The 22,778-nt window shown below is 36.1% G+C and overlaps 1 protein-coding gene across 26 annotated transcripts in view; it reads left to right on the forward strand.

The window, feature by feature from the left end:
* MAP2 (microtubule associated protein 2) overlaps nucleotides 1–21,347 on the forward strand; it is a 315,941-nt gene extending 294,594 nt beyond the window's left edge. For 13 of the 26 annotated variants that reach the window (XM_077957477.1, XM_077957491.1, XM_077957479.1 and 10 more), the window contains 4 exons: nucleotides 10,791–10,883; nucleotides 12,924–13,005; nucleotides 17,098–17,210; nucleotides 17,435–21,347. In XM_077957477.1, coding sequence (XP_077813603.1) covers nucleotides 10,791–10,883; nucleotides 12,924–13,005; nucleotides 17,098–17,210; nucleotides 17,435–17,650 — 504 coding nt within the window. In that variant the 3' untranslated portion in view covers nucleotides 17,651–21,347. The remainder of the gene's footprint in view (nucleotides 1–10,790; nucleotides 10,884–12,923; nucleotides 13,006–17,097; nucleotides 17,211–17,434) is intronic. The other 13 variants (XM_077957496.1, XM_077957482.1, XM_077957485.1 and 10 more) reach the window with 2 other exon arrangements.
* The last annotated feature ends 1,431 nt before the right edge of the window (nucleotides 21,348–22,778 follow it).

Raw genomic sequence — 22,778 nt, forward strand, 5'->3', positions numbered from 1 at the left:
AATATGGGCAATCATGGATTCAGTGTAGACAATTAGCTTGATTGATTTAACTCAAGGCATAGGGAAGACTATCTTATTAAGTGTATTAATTTGAAGCTGTTCTGTGTAGTTAGCTCCCCAATCTACATTAAATCTAAGTTTTAGAATAAATAATGCTAGCTTTTGAAGAACACAGCTGCTTCAGTTAAACAAAGGTAGGAAAACAAGCAATTTCTCTAAACATGTAGCATAAAAAAATTTAGGCAACAACTCAAGGAATAGTGCTTTTTACCTTTTCTATCTAATAATCAGATTTTAAAATAGTTACTTGCATTTATATGGAATACTCCTATATGTTTTGACAGATATCTTGTTTTTCTCCATTGGCCTTACGAAGATGAGTATAAAAAGTACAAGTTGGCCAGGTGTGCAGTGGCTCATGCCTGTAATCCCAGCACTTTGGGAGGCCAAGGTGGGTGGATCACCTGAGGCTAGGAGTTCGAGACCAGCCTGGGCAACATGGTGAAACCCCGTCCCTACTAAAAATACAAAAAAAAAAAAAAAAAAGCCAGGCGTGTTGGCAGGCACCTGTAATCCCAACTACTTGGGAGGCTGAGGTATGAGAATCGCTTGAACCTGGGAGGCGGAGGTTGCAGTGAGCCAAGACCACGCCATTGCACTCCAGCCTGGGCAACAAGAATGAAACTCTATCTCAAAAAAAAAAAAAAAAAATAGATAAATAAAATTTAAAAAGCACAAGTTATATGCCCTTGTAATAATTGAAAGTTACTAAAGAAGTGACTTCACAGATGTTGTCTTCATTTACTGCTCATTGGATAGGATAATTAGAGCATGATCTCTGCAAGGCCATGTCTGTGGATCTGATTGATTGCCTCTGAATTATGTGCTTTTGCTCCATTAATGGCTACAGTCAGTCATTTTCAGGTTAGCTAGGCTACAAATGATGGCATCATCATGCAAGTCACTCCTTTTTAAAGAAAAAACGGTACTCACCCTTATATAAAGAACTTTGTAAAATTTGTCAGCGTATTGCTTTCCCAGTCAGCATTGCCCTGCCATCTTTTTAAAATGTTTATTTAGATAAATCTATTAAACGAGAACCTGTAAAACATACCATTACATTCTAGAAATAAAGCAATCTTAGTTTCTATATCTCCATTCTATATGGATCTATTAAACTAAAGGATATTAGACATCAGAGATATCCATCTCCTTCTAATCCAACCCTCACATTTTCACAGAGTAAGAAACAGAAGTTCTCACATTACCCGCATCTTGCATATAGGGCATTAAATATCATCCTTCCATGGCTGAGCTATGAAGTCAGAGTCTATACTTTGTCTTTAATGAATAATTAGTCACTCGTGTGCAAGTATGTAATTTTGTATACCCTTAGTCTTTTTTGTTTGCTTTACGTTTCATTTCATAACATGAAAATAAATGGTAATTCTATTTAACAGTGTTTTCCATGCCAAAGTTTTTTTTATCACATCAGGATTGAAATTTGAAGCTTCTGAACTTTTATAATATTTTCATGAAATTATTTAATGCAAATACCATGTTATATTGATACACTATTAAAATACATGTTATATTAATACACTACATTAAATTTGGAAAGGTGTGTTGCATTTTTATCATATTTTTTGTTTTCTCCTATAATTCACAAGTTATTTTTTAAGTAATTCTAAAAATTAAGGTTTTAAAATAGAAACTAGTTAGCTTTTTAATTTCTATGGATAATATAAAGAATCAATTATGAAATATTGTAATTATAGTATCAATCTTGGCATCTTAAAAATAACATGGGGAGTTGTCTTCTATTTCTTTGGTAACTCCAGAAATACAAAGTTTTACCTTTCTTTACTTGACCATTGAGTCAACAAATATTTATTGAGTACCTACTACACCATGCTATGTTCTACATACTGAAATATAACAATGAACAAAACAGATTTCTTAAATTCTTGACATCATGGAATTTACATTCTACGAGGAAAGGTGAGCAAAAAAAAAAAAGTGATATAAGAAAAATATGGAAAACAGTATGGCGATTCCTCAAGGATCTAGAACTAGATGTACCATATGACCCAACCATCCCATTACTGGGTATATACCCAAAGGATTATAAATCATGCTGCTATAAAGACACATGCACACGTGTGTTTATTGCGGCACTATTCACAATAGCAAAGACTTGGAATCAACCCAAATGTCCATCAGTGACAGACTGGATTAAGAAAATGTGGCACATATACACCATGGAATACTATGCAGCCATAAAAAAGGATGAGTTTGTGTCCTTTGTAGGGACATGGATGCAGCTGGAAACCATCATTCTTAGCAAACTATCACAAGAACAGAAAACCAAACACCGCATGTTCTCACTCATAGGTGGGAACTGAACAATGAGATCACTTGGACTCGGGAAGGGGAACATCACACACCGGGGCGTATCATGGGGAGAGGGGAGGGGGGAGGGATTGCATTGGGAGTTATACCTGATGTAAATGACGAGTTGATGGGTGCTGACGAGTTGATGGGTGCAGCACAGCAACATGGCACAGGTATACATATGTAACAAACCTGCACGTTATGCACATGTACCCTAGAACTTAAAGTATAATAATAATAAAAAAATAAATAAATAAATAAAAAAGAAAAATATGTTAAAAAGTGCTAAGTATGAAGGATAAAAATAAAGGTAAGAAAGAGGTTCAGGATATGTTAAGAGGAAATTGCATTTCTGATAGGATGACTAGGAAAGGCTTGAGAAGGTGATATTTGAATAGAAGCTCCAAGGAAGTAAAGGAGTAAGCCATATGAATAACTAGGTAATGAGCCTTTCAGGCAAAGGCAGCCACACATCCAAAGACCCTGAGGTAGAAGCAGGCCTCACATGTTCTAGGAACAGCAAGGACATCAGTGTGACTGATGCCACATACATCTTTGAGTGTAGAAATTTTATGCTATTATTACATTTTTTTAGTATTATTACATCTGTTCAAATAACAGGACTTTTATATTGCTAAACCAAAAATCTAAGAATCAACTTTTCCTCTCTCTTTCTCTCATCCCATATCCTAACCATCTTTAAGTGCTAATGATTTTGTGCCCTGAATAGCTCTTAAATCTGCCCGTTTCACTCAGTCTGCTCTGCACTGTCTTAGCCTAAGCAGAATACATGATCTCTTGTTGATATTGCCACAATGGTAATTAATTTTTGGTTTCCCTACATCTGTTGTTTGCTCTATCTGATGTACTCTCTATATTGTAACCAAACTTTCTCACCACATTTTTCATTAAATATTCCAGTGTATAATTAGTTATTTAATATCTATCTTGTTTCACTTACTAGACCATAAGCTCCATGAAGTCAGAGATGAGGTCCATTTTGTCCATAATGTCCCATACATAGTAGGTGCTCAATAAATATTTATGCAATGAAAATTGAATGGTATTATGCCATATTCATGGGGAGGTGCATTATTTTAGTGACACTGTTGATTGATTATGAATGTTTTATGTCATGACAATTATTATCCAAAGAAACTTTCTGTGTTTGTCTAAACGAAGCTTGTCCAACCTGTGGCCCTGGGGGCTACATGTGGCACAGGATGACTTTGAATGTGGCCCAACACAAATTCATAAACTTTTTAAAAACATTTTGAGGTTTTCTGTGATTTTTTTAGCTCATCTGCTATTATTGGTTTTAGTGTATTTTATATGTGGCTCAAGACAATTCTTTTTCTTCCAATGTGACCCAGGGAAGCCAAAAGATTGGACACCCCTGGTCTAAAAGAATATTGAAAAATTATACATCAAATAGAATATTGGATTTAAAAGCTGAGTTAGTGGTTCAGCACTTCTATTAAAGTATTGCATTACCTTTGGTACTGATTTTTTTTTTGTCCTTATCTGTAGACCAGAAGCAACAAAATCATGCTTGTTTTTGTATATCGCACCATTTCATTTAAATAGACTCTTAAGTCATTTTAAACTCTCACATACATGGTACTACTTGGAGCATGATAGTAGTTATGCATTACAGCTCATCAAAAAAACATTCATTTAGGTATTCTAATAGATTCCGTATGTGTTTGTACCACAAGGGCAAGCTGAAATTGAGTAAAAGAGCTGTGTTTCTGAAATAGAAGACAGGTGTAACGAGGGAAGAAGGAGCCATAGAGAGGGAGGAAGAAGGAAATAAAATTAGTAAAATGTGAGGTGGAATCTTTTTAAATATATTCTTATAAAGTTTTAGGCATTATCTGTATTAGTCTGTTCTCACATTGCTATAAAGAGCTACCCAAGACTGGGTAATTTATGAAGAGGTTTAATTGACTCACAGTTCCTCAGGCTTAACAGGGAGCATGACTGAGAGGCCTCAGGAAACTTAAAATCATGGCAGAATACAAACTTCCACTCTCTCTCCTGCCACCATGTGAAGAAGGTGCCTGCTTTAAGGGCAAGCAGTTCCACACACTTTTAAATCATCAGATCTTGTGAGAACTCACTCACTGTCACTAGAATAGCAAGGGGGAAATCTGTCCCCATGATCCAATCACCTCCTACCGGGTCCCTCCTCCAATTCAACATGAGATTTGGGCAGGGACACAAATCCAAACCATATTGTTACCCTCGGATCATTTTTAGGCCCTTTAAATGCTAATTACATAGTTTACTTTCAATTTTATATTTAAGAAAATGGATTAAGTCTGGAAGCAACTAATAAATTATAGTGAAACAGGATTTTCCCTCATTTTATGAAATTATAGTAATGGTTACCACTGTGAACGTCTACTGGGTGCGATTAACATGTAAGCATGTTTATAACATATAAGATGAAGAGAGAAAGATTACAATGAGTTTTTTTCCTCTTTCGCATATTTATTCTTTCATCAAACATTTATTAAGATTGCTGGGCACTAAATGACAAAAGAGGAATGGGAGACAATGAGGCATGGTCTCTGCAACCTAGGCAAAAGGGAGGTTTTTTGCTTTTTGTTTTGTTTCTTGTCCTCCTCTAATGTCTTCCCCTTATTTAATTTTAAGTTTTTTCCAAGCCATTTCTTTCCATCTTCTGAGAGCTACAATAAGCGCTAAATAAGAGGAGTCATAAAATACCCTATGAACTTTTAAAAATACTATTGGTCAACCCAGCATGAAGAAATTTATTACAAGGCTTTTGTTTGTTTTGTTTTTTTGATAACAAAGTCATCATTATATCAGAGTGAAAGCTCCCTGAGATCAGGACCCTGTCTTTATGCAACAGAATTTTGTAACTATAATTCAAATGTCTTTTGTGGAGTAATGAAAAGGTTTTGAGTTAGGTTGAGTAAATATTAATTTTTAAAAATTATGAGAAAATTACCACTTTGGGTTTGCAAACTTGAGGCCTGTTGAGCCTTTTTATCTACTGTTCATTCACAAGCCAAACAAAGACATAGGAACTAATGAGGTTATTTTCAGATAACTGGGCAGAGTATTTAAAAGTTATTTTCTTCACTGATTTGGCCCACTATTCCTTAGAATTTCTTAAAAATTTAAACAAGAACAAACTTTAATGTCAAAAAATTATAGTATACAAATTTGAAAAAGTTTGTTAGCTGTTCATTTTCATGAATCACAATGACTGTTGTACTTATAATGTTTCTTCCAGCGCCCATTGAGAGACCACTTACAAATACTTAATGATGGGTCTAGTGACTAAACTCATTAATGTCTATTCCACTAAAACGTTCTTTCCAAATTATTCAGCATTATCCATTCACCCAGGGTTTTTCAGTGTGGTTCTGCTTACTGTGCCATGTGACACAGCTTGCATAGGAAAATTGGTCTCTCCAACTTTTCTTTTAGAGTTTTGTGGAATTGTGCATTTTGACATAAACTGTTATTTCTTCCTAAATGTGTATTTAAATATACATATTGTTTATATTGGATATAAAGAATTTTAAAGAAACTATTGTTCAATGTAGGCAGGGATGGTTAAAATTCTGATTATAATATTTGTATACATTTTAACCAGAGTGCAAAGTTTTTAACAGATGAATCTCTGAAGAACATCATGTGTGCCAGAGAACTTTCAATCTTCAGGACTATCTGATGTAGTCATAGTTTGTTTTAGTATAGGATACCTGAGGATTTTACAGAGGCCAGATAGTTTTCATTAAAATGAATATTATGAAATAAAAAATACTTTTGAAAGAGAATATTTTCATAATGCAAGAACAAAGGAGGGCTTAATTTTATGACATCCTGAGAAATGAGGGAAACCCAAAGGAAAAATTTAATCCCTTGCAAGGTTAAAGGGAAGTCAGTTGAGTGCCACTGTTCACTCCCCTTTCTCAAAAGCATTCTTTCTGATACAACTTAGATGGAGGAAAAGAGAAATGGTATTGCAACCTAGGTTCATACCTAATGGATGCCTGAGGGGATCTAGACAAATCCAAATTATTTGACTCCTAGTCACCCTCCACATCTCACCACCTTGAGCTGGCGTGTGGGTCTTTTGCTAAAGAGAGCAGTGTCATAGAGTGTCAATTTTAAAAAAAATCAAAATCTCATTGCTCAAGAAATTCGAGTTGACATTGGGATGAATGCCTCCAGCTTACAAATTGTTTTACTAAAAACTGTGCATTGAGAATGTATTTTCTTTCATTTTACATGTTTCTTAGAGATTTTTTTTTTCTTGTCTGCAGGCATATCCTGCATTTTCTGTTTCAATCCTTTCCTAGAGCAACCCTGTTTTAGGGGAACAGGTGTTAATGTATTGAAAGGAATAGTTAAATATATGCAGAGAGAGAGAGAGCACTGTGGCAGATCACTTCAATTAAACCATTGTGATAAAATCCAACTAAAGTCACACAAAGAATATCCAGAAAGAAATTACAATATTCTTCTCTATCATAGTGGAAGAATAGAAAGAATTAGTCAAAATTAAAATAAAGCAATTCTGATGAATTTTATGTCATTAACCTATGCTTATACAACTCTTCATGCTATATGACCCTTATGTGAATGGAAAGCCAACTATTTGTGCAAATAAATCCAATGTTTGCATAAATTTCCTGAGACTAAAATCCTTTTTTGCAAGCTCCCACTGGAGGTATTGATTGCACCAAACCTTGAAGAATAATCTGTTACAGACTCAACTTAGAATGAGAGCACCCTAGGGAGAGATAATAACAAAACACAGGGATGAACTTGAAATGTAAACACAGTCCTTAAAGTATAGAATGTAACAGAGTCTGGCCAAAATGTAAAGTAACAGAGAAGTCTGAAGAATCGGAATTGCTGAGGCCTGTGGCTGCCTCACTAAGAAGTTTTGATGTATTTAATAAGAAATAGAGCGCTTGGGGGAATTTTGAATAGGGGAGAGCTATAGGAAGATGACCCACTTGATTGATCTATTTTTCACTGCTATGAAGTATGTAGAAAAAAAGATTGTCACACTCTTTCAAATACCCTACTTTGTATTAATAGTGTAAGTAAAAATTTTACTTGAAATAGGCCGGGCGCAGCAGCTTACGCCTGTAATCCCAGCACTTTGGGAGGCTGAGGCGAGTAGATCACGAGGTCAGGAGATGGAGACCATCCTGGCTAACACGGTGAAACGTCATCTCTACCAAAAATACAAAAAATTAGCTGGGCGTGGGGGCGGGCGCCTGTAGTCCCAGCTTCTCAGGAAGCTGAGGAGAATGGCGTGAACCCGGGAGGCGGAGCTTGCAGTGAGCTGAGATCGCACCACCGCACTCCAGCCTGGGCAACAGAGCGAGACTGTCTCAAAAAAAAAAAAAAAAAAAAAAAAAAAAAAAAAAAAAAAAAAAACTTCTTGAAATAAATTGGCAGAGATTAAAATGTGATTTAGAGAAAATTTTGAACAATTATTATTCAGATTTTTTCCTTCATATCATGAGCACAGAAAATTAGTTTTTTCGTTAAATAGAAGTTAATTTTTTTTCTAGACAATCTCTAAGATGTTAAAATAATTTTCCCTTGACATAGGTTTTTAGGAAAACAAATGTTTTTCTAAAACTGAAAATCCCTTCCCAAAGAAATAAATATTTATTTAGATGTATCCATAGAACCCAGAGTTAAAACTATAACTCTTGTTGTTGTTTTTTTTTGTTCGTTTGTTTTTTGTCTTTTGGTTTATTTTAAAGCTGATCTAGAATATGGCCTTCTCCTTCACAGCAGCCATGTGTTTTTCTGTTTTATGAAATGGTTTCTGAGGACTGCTGTTGTTTGTGGAATGAACTCTAAGATGCTAATTATTTGTAATTGACCCTAGAGATCTTTGGTGTGAAGTAATTTGTACATTTGCTCCGGCATAAATGTGAGTCATGTGGAACAGGCAAACGTTCAGGTGCAAGTTGTCGAACTAGAGTGTAACTCTTCATAAGCACTCAGTGTCCATTATCCAAAGAGGTTTATGCTTCTTTCTACCCTACCATTAAGCGCGATGGAAAACAAAGGTCTGGAGAGGCAGTTACATTTATTCTGTCATAATTCACCTCATTTTAGACAAAAAAATATATAATATAAACCTATTGCAATATGGAAATATGTAAAGAAAGTGCCAGTAATGCATGTGAAAGGATAGGATTGCTTCATATTACAAGTTGAGCAGACATAAGTGGAGAAAGTCTACCTGCAAGAGAGGCAAGCAGGTTTTTTTGATAGAATATCTGTGATTTTCTAGAAAATCTGGGTAAAATCAACAGAAGTCAAATTTTAAGTTGTAGGACTTTAAGATTCTAAATAATCTCTCAATAATGCTGGCAATGTGATCATTTAGGATTGACTCATTTGTTTTGGAAATCATAAAAATGGTCAAACAGTTGATTAAATGTTAATGTCAAACAGATTTATGCAACTGAATTTAGAATTTCCAATTTTGTAACAAGTGAATCAGATTTCATGTTTGGCTTGTGATCACTTGGCAATGAGTCACTAGATTGGTACTCTAATGATCTGTAAATTAAATTTTTAAACATAGTATGAAATCCTGTATATTCTCAAGGATTAGTAAAATAGCTCACATCATGTCTATGTCATTGCCAAAATAATTAGATATTTATTGAGAATCCTTTAAAGTATTATTATTAGAAATAATAAGTCAAAATTATTTGCTTTCTCCCATCCAAGTACTAATCAAGCCCGACCCTGCTTAAATTCCAAGACTAGATGGGAATGGGCACATTTATGGTGATATGGCCATAAATAAAATGATTTGCCTTCAACTTCAGAAAATAATTTCTCTATGAGGTTTTACATGTAATGGTCTTTATTGGTTTAAAACTATCTCCATCTTATGTGAAACGTTTATAGTGCAACTACACTTATTGTTAGATACAGACTCTGTGAATATCTACAACCCTGTTTAAGTCACAACTTTTATTATGCCCTAAAGAGTAGCCCAATAATTCTGTCTTCTGAATTCAAATTTTGACAAGAGGCTCTCCCCGTGGGTTGCTGATGAGAGTTGTCAATGATATTTCCCTGCAAGGGACAAGCTATCTTGTCAATGTTAGGCAGGCACTGTGAATTAAGCTTTGCCTCAAAAATAGTCAAGATTCAATGTCTTTTCGAATTTTTTATTCTTTTTTGGAAATACCAAAAGATGTGTTAATATTCTTGCAGATGGTTTTGTATCTAGGGTAAATTTATTTAGAGTTTTTAATAAGAGGATAAACTGTCCCCTAAAGCATTGAAAATGTTTTTTTTTTCTTTAACTATTGCAGAGGTGGAGAAGAGAAGAGAGTAGAAGTAACTAAAGTAAAACAAAATGAACAAATAACAATAACACAATAAAGCTTTCTTTCCATGCTTACATTGCTTTTTTGTCCTCCAAAAGATGCAAGGTTCAAAAGACATATGAAATAAGTCATGAAAGTTGTAACGTTGTACATTAAACCAGAGTAATGTCCTTCCAGATCTGGATCTGCTGTTGTCTTCAAGATGAATGTTTGACTTCTCAAAAATACAAATAAAACACCTAACCTCAAATCAGCTGGCCTCCATCAAGGCCTGACCTATGTCTATATGACCTAGTTACAAGTCAGCTAACCAACGGGCATGGGTTTTCTTGCCTCTAAAAATGGAAAAAAATGCTTCCATATGATCATTAATGGAAAATGACTGCTCTTGAGCAGTTGCCAGAAAGGGGCCTTCAGGAGGCTACTGAACCAAACCTGCAAGGGAATTGTGAAACCCAAACTTTCTTTGTTGACCCTCCTGGGAAACCGGGGGTTCTTACCCTAGATGAATGAGAACTCTGATGTAGAGCATTCACCATGTGTGAGCCCCATTTGTGCTGTATGGACCAACAAAACAGTCAAGTGCACGATAATTGTGATGGCTGACTCTGATGGGGTGAGGGAATGGCATATCCTCTAGGGTCCTGTGCTGAACGAGATTTAGTGTTAACCACTATTGACCCTTACCTAGAGTGAGCCTGAGTCCCAGTGTTGCTGACAACATTGGTAGCCTCCCCATCACAGATGATTCAAGTTTTATTTTTCAATCCGTACAACGGTTTCCAGATCATACCTAAGTACAGTGGGATTTCGAAGCCTCTCTTGCATTTGACCTGTGGGGGTGCAGAAGAGTAGGGGCTCAGATTTACATGACAGAACTGTTCTTCAGTTCCAGAGTAATATTTTCTCTTAAATGAATGTGTAGGTGGAAGGGAATCTAAAGCCTCTTTGATGCTACCCATTCTGGTTCCCCTTATCCGGCATCTTGATAGAAAAGTGCACAGTGAAGTTACCTCCAATTCCTTTTAGGTTAGGATTTTAAACAAGAAGATCGATTTTAGCAAAGTTCAGTCCAGATGTGGTTCCAAGGATAACATCAAACATTCGGCTGGGGGCGGAAATGTAAGTAGAAGCGCCTGTTAGAAAGCTGTCCTGATTGCGTGGAGCCACCTGCGCAGCCAGCACCCTGCCTTCTTTCCCACCTCTTTCCAACACACTGCTCCTTTCTCACTGCTGTTCCACATGTCTCCCTGGTATGATAGGTTGTAGTCTTGCATTTTCAGTGATGGACTTCCCATCCTTCCCTGTAAGATCATCAGGGAATTTCTTGCTTTGATTTGGGAAAGAAAACCTCGATGGAATGCACCATGGTTTTCTGGAGAATGGCAAAACCACTTCACTTGCCAACTTTGTTGCTGGCCTTCTTGTCTTCAATGTATCTTCTCACGTTGTTTCTACTCCACTGCAAAAGTCAGCTGGGCACATATTTTTCTAGCTCCATATAAATTACCCATGAGGCAAAGACTGATATACTTGTAAATGCCCAAAGTATGTAATGTCAATCTTCGGTGGTTCATTATTCATGAAAGTAAGGATATCATTTAGAATAATACAAAACTAGTGGAGCATGGTTCATCTATAATTCAAAGTGAAAGGATTCAAGTCCAGTGTACACTTTAGTTTGATGGGATTTTTTTTCCTGTCTCTTTCATTTAGTGTAAATAATATCCTGTGAGAGGAAGGGAATGATGATTCCATGTTTTTTAAGTGTGGTTGAGGCAGAGTTGAAATGGTCAGACAATCTCAAGCTAAAGGAAGGATGGTTCTTTATAAAATAAGAATAGTTTTTCAAAGGTGATCAGGCTAACTGTATCCTACAGATCCTATCTCTTTGAACTTCAGTTTCTGATCATCCGTGACTCAAGTAATTTACAAGGCGTTGAGTCTAGAATCTCACCTGTCTATTAACTCTTGGCTACTTGCTTCCCAACTGGGCAGAAGTAGAATCAAGCAGTGAAAGAGAGAGTGAGAGAGAGAGAGAGAGAGAGAGAGAGAGAGACAAGCAAGTGCCTTCTACAAGCAGCTGTTGCCTGATAATCAAAGTAGCTTCACTGAGCATAAAACTGTCACTGTCATTGAAAGTCCATAGCAATGTTTGCTGGCCCCCTTCAAGTATGCTAGGCTAAGCCTCAGGGTTAATCTTTACATTTATGTGGTTGCCACTCTTCCTTATTCCCCAGACTATAAGTATATACCATGTGGTACTTTCATAAAAGTAGCCCCAGGCCTGGTAATTACTTGAGGATAACAGAGGATGAACCCAGCTATCCTTTACACAGGTGCTGCTGGACAAAACACCTAAGTGGAAAAGGATAAACTAGGATAATTAAAGATCTTAAAGTAAGTAGAGGAGCTTTATCTCCCAAAACAATAGTCTTAAATTTTCCTCTAGGAAAGAATCCCTTGTTTAAATATGCAGACATCCTGGCCCTGTCCTCATGATGCCTGTGATTCAGTAATTCCCAAGTACTCTCGTGCAGATGACAATGGACCAAACTTGGAGAAGCACTGCTTCAAATATTGGGAGAGGAAATATTTTCAGTAAAACACAGAGAAGAAAAAACATGTTGCTATCATTTTATAATTTGGTATGAAAGAAAAATTTCATCTAGCTAAGATATGACAATGTAATAACAACTTAGAAAAGCACGTTCAGAACTTCTTGTATCTTAAAACAATGTTGGTCTTCTTGTAACTATGAGCAACATTGGTCACTTTTATGTAAAAATCACTTTATAAAGAATAATGCATCTCTTCTCTTGGCTCTTTGCTTATGGAAAGGTTTAACGCAGTGTTGCTTAGTTCTCTGAGTGGAAGCTTGCCTTGTTAATATGTTTCTATCCTCCTGTGTCATAATCTGCTTTCAACTAATAAAATCTTCTATTCTAGGGTTTTCTTTCACTTGGGTTCTTTCCAATCCAAACATGTGGGAGAATATATGGAAAAATATGTCTTCCTGTGTTTGTGTGTGTACTTCAGTTTGGGTTTCTAGCTATGTTGTTGCATGTTGTGACTTTGGGCATGTTTCTAGATTTTATGTATGAGCTTGGGTTTTTGTCCATGTTTGAACTATTTTAAGCATGTTTTATGTGGTTCACATAGGTACAAATTGTTACCAAGAAAATAGACCTAAGCCATGTGACATCCAAATGTGGCTCTCTGAAGAACATCCGCCACAGGCCAGGTAAATAAATAATTTTTAGTAGTTTGAGAAATATTTAATTGGAATCGAGAAATGAATGAGAAAATTTGTTGTTGTTGTTGTTGTTGCAAAATACCTAATTGGAAGGATGTTTTAAAATCTAGATACTTCACATTTTTATTAATAGAAACTAAAATTGAAATTTTCAAGGCATCTTCATTGGGGAAAAGTGAACCCAATCATACAATGAAGAGGACACATTTTAATTAAAAATTAAAAGGTACATAAGGTGCATTTATCTTTATGTACTCAACATGCTTATTGGAGCTCCTTTGAAATATGTAGTCTATAAAATACATCAGATCATGTATTCATATATAATAACATTGAATGGAGGTAGCATTTCCAAAGTTTTTTTCCTAAAATTGGCTTTCTATATTATGTAAAATAAGGATTGTGCTTTGCAAAGCTGAAGAAATGTATTTATCTGGTGAATTTCTCAGATTCTTTATTAGGTCAGTAAACACCATGAATCTCCAGCAGAATGCAATGTTTCCTCAACTTACTTGACCATGAACCCCTTTTGGTTTTTCAAAATATCTCATGCGACTAATGCTCTAAAGTAGAATTTATATTCATACTTACTGGGAGATTTTCTCCCTTTAAAGTGTGAATCTAACATTATGAGTCACTTTTCCTGAATATTGTGTATTACATGTTTTTGTTAAATTCTACCTCTGTAGAGTGGGCATGTTGGCTCATGCCTGTAATCCCAGCACTTCGGGAATCCAAGGCAGGAGGATTGCTTAAGGCCAGGAGTTTGAGACAGACTCGGCAACATAGGGAAACCCCTGTCTCAATAAAAAATTAAAAATAAAAATAAGCCAGATATGGTGGTACATGCTTGTAGTCCTAGCTACTTGGAAGGCTGAGGCAGGAGGATCACTTAGTTTCAGGAGTTCGAGGCTGCAGCAAGCTATGATCACACCACTGCACTCCAGCCTGGGCAACAGAGCAAGACCCTGTCCCAAAGAAAAAACTCTACCTCCATAGATATGTAATAAAAGATGACTGTCAAATTTGTAATTTTCTTGAGAATATTTTGACACAATTCATTTATCCCTGAGAACAAAAGGAAAGCAAGTGGTTTTAACTGTCTGTGTTTGGCATCTTAACATAAAAACAAAGTAATAGGTTTTTTTTCCCATGAAACAAGGTATAATAACAGTTGAGCTGTTAGCTGACAATTATTCTGCTAGTCAGGAGAAAATTATTAATAAATTATTGGTTGAAAAGCAAAGATAGGTAGAATAAATTTCAAAATGGATAAATGCATTGAAAACATCTGGAAATCAGGGTTCATTTTGTCAATGGGTGTTGATTATAAAGCAAGTCAAAGAGTTACAAACTATATTTATGAAGTCTTCACTACCAGTTTCAGAACTGCTGCCATGGAATTAGCTTCTCTGTTTTTCATGAGGCAGCAGGAAGGTTGTCCCATACTGCACATCTTCGAAATTCCCCTGTCCACAGCTGAAGTGTACAAACACTGAATTGACTTTGTACTGCTGTGTCAACAGCATGGCTGGAATACTTGGCAACACTGCCTATTTTCTTTCAGAATACAGAAGAAAATGCTGCACTCTTTAACCTAGACAGTAAGGTTATAGTTAGTCAAACTCACCTGTGATCTAGATGTACGGAAAAAAATTTATATAGCCAAGGAACTATTCTGTGTATGATTTGTTGGTCATAAAAGGCTGTTGTCATGGACTCCCACCTATTTCTAAATCTAGCTCTTGCTTCTATTATAACTGAATCAAATGACTAAATTCATAAAGAAGTGTCAGCATAATAATCCTTGACAGCAGCAACCTTTTCACAAAATTATTTTGGAATGTGAAATATCTAAAGAGAAAATAAAGAAAATAAACATCTGGAGGCACACATTGAAATACCTGTTCTTCTCAACTTCATTTATAAAGCTTGACAAAGATAATAGTCTTTCACAATTACTGCTCCTGATGGGTGAAAGAATTATTTGAAAAATCAAAGGCATAGATCTCTGAGTTTAAGATATCTGGATTCTCTAACAGTTGCATAAGAATTTCTAGAGGGACTTCATCAGAAATAGACTTCTTAAGCTTCCTTTTCTGAATATGTTTTGGGTCAATAATATGTTATTATTTTTCCCTCTCAGAAGACAGTTCATAGTGAGATTCCATCTCTACAATAAAAATAAAAATAAGCTGAGTGTGGCAGTGCACACCTGTAGTCCTAGCTACTCAGAGGGCTGAGGTGGGAGGATCACCTGAGCCCAAGAAGTCAAGGTTGCAGTGAGCTATGATCCTGTCACTTCACTCCATCCTGGGCAACAGAGCAGACCGTCTCCAACAATAAAAAATGACATTTTAGCAAAAATTTAGCAAGATTATGTTGACACAACATATAATCAGAAAAGTAAGTGATCTCTATCAGAGGCTACCAAAAATACAAAAATAAGATCACAAAGAAGTTGTTCTTATCTAGTTGAAAGTCCAACATCCTCTAACCTCTAACCAAGATAAGTCTGTTTTATGAATCATTACGAATCATGTTCATCTCATCACAACCAACAAGTAAGACCCATATGGCCAGGTAAAATGTGGGAAGAATAACGCTCTAAAAAATGAGGCATATTTTGAGGGAAGGATAACTACATCTCTAAGCATGAGTTAAATAACATCATACAGTTTATAAGCCTTAAAAGAAGAACGAATGGATATTTCTCCAAAATGTAATCTAATTGTGTAATATAATTTCAAGAGGTCCCTGGCCAGGCAGTTGGGTATTAACATGGATGTCTAGATATTGCATGAGAAAAATACCTCATGGCTTAAGAGACCTGTGAAGCCTTAACAAACCTTCCTCCTTTGTCTACAGAGATACATGAGCAACAAGAGAGATACATGAGCAACAAGATTCCAAAATTGCAAAATCTCTTTCATATTTCCATACAGTCCCTCAGGCTTTGTTTCAAAATCAAACTCCCAAGCAAGGTGCACTTTATGTACTCAACATGTTTGTTGGAACAGCTTTGAAATATGTAGTCTGTGAAATACATCATAACCAACAAGTGAGACCTACGTTACCACTGGCTTTCCAGAAGAATGCATGTGCTCAAAACAAAGCTGCTGTTAAAGTGAAAGCAAATCTCTTAGGTGGAGATGAGTAAATAAGGAGTCTCATTTCACTTTTTATGCAGGTCAAACACATCAGCAGACACTCAGAAATGGTCAAGGACAAGCTCAAGGACAACAAATAACTTAGCCAGTGTAGAACTTTCCATATTTGCGAGCTTGAGAGAGACATGTAGAGACGGGGAAGACTACACTGAAGAGTGCAGCGTGGCCCTGTTACAATCAGCAGATCAGGGTTCTAGACTGATTAGCATTAGGGAAAATGGCGTGGTCAAAACTCTGTCTCAATATTATCAGATCAAGGTCAGCGTCAAATTGGTCCTATGGCATCCACACAAGAAAGAGAGGATGATCTGTCACTTCATATATGAATTAAAATGGGAGGCTTTTAAAGCTTACTAGTCGTAAACAACTTAGCTCCTGACTCATTTCATCAGTGAAGCTTTCAATGTTGAACATTTATAAATGAATATATTGCCCACATGTGCACCACTTCCAGCCTAAATCTTCTTTGGATAAGTAACCTGTTACCATGAAGAATAAAGAAGAGTTTCATTTAAATTTAACTTGGTCCCTTAGAAATAAGAGACTAAATGTTCCAACTTTTAGAAAGGATTCAAATAAGATATTTTCATTGTGCTAATTTTTATGGTGTTTGTTATACCAAAAAGAAAAGCCCCTCTGATTTCTTAGGTTAGACATGGGTAAAGGAGAAAGGTATTAATATGTGAAACAATCCCATATAATAGTATAAGAAGGGTTTTATGGTCTTGGATCATCTGACAAAATGATATGGGCTAGAAATTCTAAAAGATTCCATTCACATATATTGTTGGAGGGATGGTAAAGTTAATAAATTTGTGGTTTGCAGCAGTCTATCTACTGCAATCATTTTTGGAAAATAATCACCACAAATGCAAGATATAGTTATATCAAGGTAATTCTTCCCTCGTAGGTGGCGGACGTGTGAAAATTGAGAGTGTAAAACTAGATTTCAAAGAAAAGGCCCAAGCTAAAGTCGGTTCTCTTGATAATGCTCATCATGTACCTGGAGGTGGTAACGTCAAGGTAAGAAACAAGGTTATGAGCCAATGTTGTCTTTTCAAAAAAAAAAAAAATCTTCTGAAATACTCTTCATCAAAATAGGTCCCAGATTGAAGACCTGGACAAATAAGAAGTAGGGATAACAGTGGTGAATAGAAGTCATTAATATCAGCCCTGGGAGATGGAGAAAGAAGTAGGGGCCAGTTAAGATGCCTGAGTTAACGAGGACTGATGCTTGTCTTAAACAGATTGACAGCCAAAAGTTGAACTTCAGAGAGCATGCTAAAGCCCGTGTGGACCATGGGGCTGAGATCATTACACAGTCCCCAGGCAGATCCAGCGTGGCATCACCCCGACGACTCAGCAACGTCTCCTCATCTGGAAGCATCAACCTGCTTGAATCTCCTCAGCTTGCCACTTTGGCTGAGGATGTCACTGCTGCACTCGCTAAGCAGGGCTTGTGAATATTTCTCATTTAGCATTGAAATAATAATATTTAGGCATGAGCTCTTGGCAGGAGTGGGCTCTGAGCAGGTGTTATATTCATTCTTTATAAACCATAAAATAAATAATCTCATCCCCAAACTGTAGTAATTGTTACAATTTTATATTTAAAAAATGAATAGTACATGCAGAAATTGACCTGATTTCCATTTGCAACAGGAAGACACTGGCTTTACATGGGTTCAATTGGACAATTATTTTTGCTCTGCTCTGTTTTGCATGGAGTATTATTTTAAAAATTGCATTTTTACCTTTCATGTGCCTGAAGGCTATCCACTACATTCTGAAGGCCTTGTTAAATCCAAGCTGCTCATTTCACTATTCTGTTTCTGAGTGAGAAGATAAAAACTGCCCATTGTAACTTATTTCAGGTTAAATTAAACCAAGGAGTCTGATTGCAGGAAGGGAAGAGCATGTAAGAAATAAGTTTTTTTAAAGTGTTATTTTGTATAAATGGGAAGAAAGATTCAATTAAGTTATTAACATTTGGGACCTGGATAATTATATCAGAGTATGTCAATCCAATAAATTATTTAACTAATTAAAAAAATAGATTGCAAAGCATTTGAGCTGTGGTTGAGGAAGTGGTGTAAAAGTGCATCCCTTAGGAATGATGCACTTTCATTAGGATGGACTCGTGTCTGATTAGAATGTCAGTTGATCAGCTAGATTTGTGTCCACACTACCAGTTTCACACCCCCTTTCCATCTGTTTGATACAGTATTATAGATATAAATATATATATATATTTCTCTGTGGCCATTTGTGATACTTCCTCATATACTTGAATATTATACTTCTTTATTCACAGTATCTGTGTCTCCTGCACCCTTTGGTGTTGCAATTTTAGATATGTGAAAGTAGATGTTAGCAGGGTTCTCTCCCTATTTAAAAAAAATACATTAAAAAAGACAAAAAATTTTAGCATGAAGTTGCTTTCTGTAACAACTCAAAGCCGTAACCCTGTTTTAGTGCCAGATACAAGTCTCTCCCGTGATGCTAGAAAAAAATTATTTTTCTTTGCTTTCACCAACATGGAGTTTGTGGGGGTGGGTCCAGTTATACATGAAAGGGTTTACAGATTGTTGGTTTAAGATTATGGATTTATCTCATTTTTAATCACAGGATAGTTTGGGGTTTATGCCTATTATTATTCACGAAACCAACTTAAGATGTTTTCTTTACTTTTCTTTTTTTCCATTTGCTAAAGTTGAAAGTTGAAACTAACAGTAATAGTTTGAAACATGTTTTCTCATTTTTCCAAGTAGTATCTGTTTATTAAATTCTCTAATAGAAGATGTTTGTCTTTCTTACCCAAAGTAAAGATCCCCTGATCCGAAAGAAAAAAATACAATACTTTGGGAAGCTATAGCTATAAAACACTTGAGACACAGATATCTAAATCAGTTTTTTTCCAAGACTCCAACATTGCACTCTGTAAAGTAACACAGTGTGATCTAGTATTATTTATCAGAGATAATACTGTTCTGACTGTATATACAGTCTAGAACTCACAAATCAATTAATTCCTCTCACAAATCATTCATCTTAGACTTACAAATAAGCAATGAAATAGTCAATGGCCTGATTAAGACAAAGAGCTACCAGGCTGGATGGACACTTTTTAGTATTTTATCTTTTCTTTTTCTTGCTCAGGGCTGGTAGGTTGGATCTGAACCATTAAAATCATATGGTCCACTAGGCGTATGATCTCTTTGAGCCAAATCAGTTCCTGAATATAAAGGAGGAAATGATGAGGATGGACTGAGGCAACTGAGAAGTATAGAAACATCCAAGTCAAAAGCCAAGGGATGCAGAGACAGAGACACAGGTGATTTTGGTGACCCAGTGGATATGGCAACCAATGTAACTGCCATACAAGAAACCCTAGGAGCAAACCCACACCACTCATTCTCAGCTAAGAGATTTTACACAGGCAAACATGTCTTAAACCATTTATAAATCAGTTATTTGATATAATAGTCAAAACCTTAGAAACCTTAGGATCATAGATATGTCTATTTTCCGCCTTTTAATTGCTGTGAGGTTTGATTTGACCAATCTGGGCAATTTATTCATCAGCTTCCCTTGAAGTGCACCAGAAAATAGAAGAAAGGTGTGTGGAGACTTAGGGTATTTTATTACATGTTTTGATAGTCTTAAATAGTGATTAAATTTATCTAGAAAGAAGTTAACAGCTCATTAGAAAAGTTTTAACCTGTGAAATAAGTATTTTTCTCAACATTCTTTAAAGTTTTTATGTAAGTTAACACTAGGTAAACATTCTACATACTAAAAGTCAGTTTATTACAAATACATATCAAAAATAAAGATTATACAAGGCACCAAACTACTAGATTTGGCATTAAAACAAATGTTTATTTCTAATCACAACAAAATTATAATGAATAAATGTTCTTGCTTTGTATGGAAATACAATTCTTTATTAAAGTTAACAGAAAGGAACTGATCATTTGTGCCAGTCAAAGAGAGAAACACACAGGTTAAATGTCTTCTTGTGGGGTTAAGGGGTAGAACCTATCTTGCCTTCACTCTCAAGATAACGACTCAAATTAAGCTTTTTGAGCACCACTCTTGTGGGGACACACATACGCTGATCTAGGAATGAAATCTTCGTGGTCTCAATTCTAGATCTACTTTGCCAGTTTCTCTCTGGCTTTAGCCTTTGAGAACCTGTATAAGAATACATAAGTAATCCAGAGCTATGAAGAGTTAAAAGGCCTACTTCTCCAGTGAACTCACCCTCTGGGTCACTTGCAACCAAAAATTGGATACCTCATAATGATGCAGGAAAGACCTGAGTTCTTGATGAGTTCCAAAGGCCACGTTCATTTAGGAACCAACTCTCTCTGGATTCACCTGCTGAATTCCAGCAGCGTGATGGGCTGACATCCCACCTACAAGCATGACACCTGTGTAACACCAGCTAGGTATGGCTGAGGAAGGCTGAAAGAAAGCCATTAAATGGAAGAATGTACTGATTGTAGTGACCTTCTCCACACACACACACACACACACACACACACCCCTAGAGTAATACAGCAAACATGGAATAATCAGCCAATATATAACATCAGTATTTTATTAAATAATCTGAATGTGGTTGATTTTGACATCGCTGCAATTATAATTTTCTTCTATTTTTCAAGTCACAATAAGGAAAATAAACTACTCATGGTCTAAATACCAGAGATAAAGTAGACTCATGGCTTGGTAAGGAAATTTTAAGCATTTCTTCAAAGATTGACGTGCTAAAATAAGTATTGATGTTTTGGGTTTTTTTACACCTAGGATTTTAGCTTGGGTGTGTAGGTGAAGGCCAAGACCCTCTGCAGGAAAAAGCTTATTTTCAAACTCAGAAAATAAAATGTCAATCATAAAAATCTACTTCAACTTTAGCAAAAAGAAAAAAAATCAACAAAAAGTATACTCTGTATGCTGGGATTCCGAGGTTCCAACACACCGTTACAAATCTGTGGGGGGTTTCTTTCTTCTGATAATTCTAGAGCCTGTTACCATAGAAAGGCATTTCTTCAATGGCTGGTTGTAGTTAGTTCATGTTTTTCAATCAAATTTGCAAATGTATTTGTTGCTGTATAGTGATTGTTTTGCAAAATAAAATTGCTTGTCACCTAACTGCTAGTTTTGGTTTCAGACTGTTTAATTGCTTCTCCTCTGGGAAAAAAAAAAAAAAATTTTATATATATATATATATAGAGAGAGAGAGAGAGTGTGTGTGTGTGTGTGTGTGTGTAATACAACCAAAGAAAAATTGTGAAAACAAGGCTATTATTATGGCTGAGTTTCTATTATGTGTCAGGCCCTATACTAAATGATTTTATATCAGCTCAATTAATAAGGAAATTTATTTTTATCCCTACTGTATTAGCAGGATGCTATCTTTTGCAAGTGACAAAAACTCTAATTAAACGGGCTTCAACATAAAGGTGAATTTGTAGGCTCAAGTAACTGACTACCCAGGTGTATCTGCCTCAGGCATGGCTGGATCCAGGCCCTCAAACAATGTCATCAGGAATCTTTCCTTTTCCAACTTTCAGTTTTGTTTCCTCTGTGTTGGCTTCCTTCTCAGTCAGGCACCCCTTCCATACTGGGCACCAGAAACTCCAGATTTCACAACCTACCAAAGAAAGCCCCTTTGTAGTAGCTCAAATCCAGGGTCTGAAAATCACTGAACTATTAATACTTGGATATCCTGCCTACTTATGCTAATTGACCAGGCTTGGCTCACATACCCAAGTCAATCACAGGTGGTTGGAATAGTAGGAGAATAAGAGGAGAAGTGGCTTTATTGTCCTCCATACTACCTGAGCTAATCACGGAGAGGAAACATTTCCTCCAAAGTTAATTCAGGCTACTCCTGCCAGAAGAGAGGAATTGATACTGTACAGGCCACAAAAACATATATGTGGCATAGCTGCACCCCTGCTCATCTTTTAGCTCCTTACAGCTCAGATTATGCTCAGGCTTCACCAGGGAGCTTGACAGAAATACAAATTTCTGGGCTCCACCCCAGACCAACTTACTAACATTCCCCCAGGTGATTCATCTGCACTCAAAAATTTGGGAAACACGCAGCTCATTCAGTCCCTGCTAATGTGTTTAAGGAGAAAGAGCTCCATTGCAGGCCTCTAATGGATAAAAATTATCCCAAAGACTATTTGAGACAGCATCCCTACCTCTGATGTCAAACTAGGAACCAAGACATAGAAAGCTGTGACTGGTAAAGGAAATACTTCTGTCTGTATTAGAGGTTTTCCAACCCTCAAGACTATTTTAACTTGACTAAAACCTACTAATCTTATTAATGGCATCACTTCTCATTCAGTCTGCCTTTGCTAATAATGAAGATTTTGTAGAACCTAGCAAGAATTATTAGTGTATGTCTAATAATTCCTTAAAATCAGCAACATGTTGTCACTCAAGAGTCTTCAAACCACGAGGATTAAATTTGTCCAGTAGCATGAATCACCATAAAATTGTTGGTTTCTTTTTTATTAGTTAACAAGGCAAGGAAAGGTTTATTTGCCTTGACAAGAGACAAATAAC

The sequence above is a fragment of the Macaca mulatta genome, chromosome 12 (genome assembly GCF_049350105.2).
Source record: "Macaca mulatta isolate MMU2019108-1 chromosome 12, T2T-MMU8v2.0, whole genome shotgun sequence".
Classification (NCBI taxonomy): Eukaryota; Metazoa; Chordata; class Mammalia; order Primates; family Cercopithecidae; genus Macaca; species Macaca mulatta.